Source organism: Nicotiana tomentosiformis, chromosome 3 (assembly GCF_000390325.3).
Source record: "Nicotiana tomentosiformis chromosome 3, ASM39032v3, whole genome shotgun sequence".
NCBI classification, from domain to species: Eukaryota; Viridiplantae; Streptophyta; class Magnoliopsida; order Solanales; family Solanaceae; genus Nicotiana; species Nicotiana tomentosiformis.
The window spans coordinates 85,955,089-85,959,096 of record NC_090814.1 but is presented as its reverse complement, the minus strand read 5'-3'; the positions used below and the strand labels follow the sequence as shown (position 1 = coordinate 85,959,096).

The window sequence follows — 4,008 nt, the reverse complement described above, 5'->3', positions numbered from 1 at the left end:
ACAACAATAACAACATGTAAGCATCATTTTTCAAACTTATCTCCATCACAATATACCACAAAATAGCCCACACACCCTAATCACTTCATACATAAAACGACAACCAAAGTAGAGTCAAACAACCTAAAAAAATGTAACGACGAATGATCAGCCCACCATTCCGTCATTATGTGGTGTTTCTCCAAACCATTTGTCCTCCAAAAATCCATTAAACAGTAGAAAAATAGACAGCCCAAAGGCAACACGAAACAGCCCACAAAACAGTCCACAACAGGTCAAATAACTCGAACTCACGACTTCTAATCACCGTCCCGTGAGTTCTAACTATTAGAAAACGAATTTATCAACATTCCTTGATATTTAAGTACTTAAATACAGAAATTAGGAATTTTATTAAATATTAAATACATTCCAAAACTCAAACTACAAAGAAAAAGAGAAGCGATATAGCGATACTTACGTCGTAGGGATCGTTCTGATGTTATCGCTTCTCGATTTCGTACCCGGGATGTTAGTATTATTTGAAGCACTATTAGAGAGCTCAAGGACAGGTTTTATGGTATTCTCTGGTAAGGTTCTATGTATAAATGAAGAGAGAGACGAGTTAAGACATATATATATATATATATATATATATATATATATATATATATATATATATATATATATATATATATATGTACACACACACACACTAGCTTGGCACCCTCTCATTTGCCCATCTTCCGATACTTATAACTTTTTATCCGAATGTTGTATGAATAAACGGTTAAGTGCGTTGGAAACTATATTCCAAGACCTTCAATTTGGTATATAATATGTCTCAAAAAGACCTCATATAGCATCCGAAACATCATATATAGCCATATTATGACTTTAAAATTATTTAAATCATGATTAACAATTTTCATATTCATTACGTCACCTTGGGACGCACATGGTGTAACACTTCTCAATTGCAAACACAATGGCAAGGAGCTCTTTCTCCTTAATGGTATAGTTGGCTTAGGCATCATTCATGATCTTACTAACATAGTAGACCGGATGAAAAATCTTGTTGATGCATTGCCCCAAAACTGCTCCAACCGCTACATCACTAGCATCGCACATGAGCTCAAAAGGGATACTCCAATTAGGAGCGGTGATAATGTGAGTGGTTGTCAACTTGAACTTTAGCAATTCAAAGGCTCTCATGCAATCATCATTAAAGTGAAACTTAGCATCTTTATCTAAGAGCTTGCACAGCGGGTTCACCACTTTAGAAAAATCCTTGATGAAACTCCGGTAGAACCCCGCGTGACCTAAGAAACTTTGCACGCCTTTCACCGAAGTTGGAGGTGGAAGTTTATAAATCACCTCAATCTTTGCCTTGTCGACCTCTATGCCATTCGTTGAAATTTTGTGGCCAAGTACAATGCCTTCCTCGACCATGAAATGACATTTCTCCCAATTTAGCACCAAGTTTGTTTCTTCACACCTTGCCAATACTTTATCCAAATTTGCCAAGCAATCATCAAAGGAATACCCGACTACCGAGAAGTCATCCATGAAGACTTCAAGGTAGTCCTCGACCATATCCGTGAAGATCGCCATTATACACCTTTGAAAAGTCGCAGGTGCATTACATAAGCCAAATGACATCCGCTTGAAAGCGAAACTACCATAGGGATATGTGAAAGTTGTTTTCTCTTGATCTTTCGGAGTAATAAGGATTTGGTTATAGCCTGAATATCCATCTAGAAAGTAATAGAAAGCACGGCCGACCAACCTATCAAGCATTTGGTCAAGGAAGGGAAGTGAAAAATGATCCTTCCTCGTGACTTTGTTTAGCTTGCGATAGTCCATACACACTCTCCAACCGGTCACCATTCTTATAGGAATCAATTCATTGTTGTCATTGGTAACCACCGTCTCGCCTCCCTTATTTGGGACACATTGCACCGGAGAAGTCCATGAACTATTGGAAATGGGGTAGACAACCCCGACATCAAACCACTTGATAATCTCCTTTTTGACCACGTCTTGCATAACTTCATTGAGTCTCCTTTGGTGTTCAATAGATGGTTTGGAATCCTCCTCCAAGTTAATCTTGTGCATGCAAAATGTGGGGCTTATTCCCCGAATATCCGCCAAAGTCCACCCAATAGCCTTCTTCCTTTTGTAGAGCATCGCCAATATAGAGTCAACTTGCATGTTAGTCAAACAAGAGGAAAGAATAACTGGTAAAGTAGAACAAGGACCAAGAAATTTATACCGAAGATGTGGAGGCAATGGCTTCAACTCCAAGGTAGGAGGCTCTTCAATTAAAGGCTTTGTAGGAGGACTTTTCCTATTTTCAAGATCCAAGGAAAGTTTTCGGGGTGCATAGTTGTACGACCCCATTCCTTGCAAGAAATTCACACATTTCATGAAGTCATCCATCTCGTTGTCATCAAAGCTGAGCAAGACGGCCTACAACATATCACCCACATTAATTGTGGCACTTGTATCATCAATAATCACGCCGGTCACCAAATCCACGAAAGAACATACTCCATTATTGTTTGGTTGCCGCATAGATTTGCACACGTGGAACACCAACTTTTCATCACCCACCCGGAAAGTGAGTTTTCCGGCTTCCACATCAGCAAGAGCCTTCCCCGTAGAAAGGAAAGGTCTTCTAAGAATAATCGGTACCTCATAATCCACTTCACAATCAAGAATAACAAAATCCGCCGGAAGAATGAACTTATCAACACGAACCAATACATCTTCAATCACTCCCAACAGTCTCTTCATGGTACGATCGGCCATTTGTAATCTCATAGATATAGGTCTTGGTTGCCAAATTCCCAAAGTCTTAAAAATCGAATAGGGCATCAGATTGATACTCTCCCCAAGATCACAAAGAGCTTTAGCAAACTCGGCACTTCCAATGGTACAAGGGATTGTGAAAGCACCGGTATCTACTAATTTAGGAGCCATCGAATGCACAATTGCACTAACTTGATGCGTGACTTTGATAGTTTCAAAATTCATCGACCGCTTCTTTGTCACAAAATCCTTCATAAACTCTGCATAACCGAGCATTTGCTCCAAGGCTTAAACTAATGGAACATTTATTGAGAGACTCTTCATCATGTCAATGAACTTTTTGAATTAATTCTCGCCATGTTTCTTGGCGAGCCTTTGAGGATATGGAGGAGGAGGCTTAGGTAATGGTGCCTTAGCCTTTTGTGCTACCGGTTCCGGTATGCAAATAGCATGATCCTTAGACGGGTTCACTTCCTCTTGAGTCTCTCCCACATTGTCATCAATATCAATCCGCACTTCATCATTTGCTTGCACCACATTATTTGGGATCTCTTCTTCTTTTACCACTTGCTCATCATCCACAAGTTGCCTTTGACTTGAGGTGGGTGCATTCCCACCTCTTCCACTTCTTATAGTAATGGCCATGGCATACCCCATGTTGTTCCCACCCTTTGGGTTCACCACCGTATCACTTGGTAGTGCCTCCTTAGGACGAGAATTTAAAGCTTGAGAGATTTGCCATATTTGCACTTCTAAGTTGCGGATCGATGTGTTGTGTGAAGCAAGTTGGGCATCGGATTCAGCATTCTTCTCCATCATTTGCTTAAACATGTACTCAATACGACCCATTTCATTGTTAAAAGAACTAGGACCATCGGAAGAATAAAGAGGTAGTTTGCTCGGTTGTTGATACATCGAGGGCCTCTGAAAACCCGATCCCTGATTTCCTTGATTGTTACTCCAACCACCTTGATTGTTGCCTCCCCAATTGCCTTGGTTATTGTTGTTATGCCAATTCCCTTGATTATTGCCTCCACTCCAACTTCCTTGATTGTTGTTGTTATTCCAATTGCTTTGATTATTTCCACCACTCCAATTACTTTGGTTGTGAGAATTCCAATTTCCTTGATTGTTTTGAGGTTTCCATTGTTGTTGGATTAGGCCTTGTTTCTTTGCCCTTTAATCTTGTTCACATATTGGACCTCTTCTTCTTGG

General features: G+C 40.0%; 1 protein-coding gene across 1 annotated transcript; it reads right to left on the bottom strand.

The window, feature by feature from the left end:
• Positions 1-2,451: 2,451 nt before the first annotated feature.
• Positions 2,452-3,069, bottom strand: LOC138908124 (uncharacterized). Its single transcript, XM_070198764.1, has one exon. The coding sequence runs from the start codon at positions 3,067-3,069 to the stop codon at positions 2,452-2,454; it is 618 nt and encodes a 205-aa protein (XP_070054865.1).
• Between the last annotated feature and the right edge of the window lie 939 nt (positions 3,070-4,008).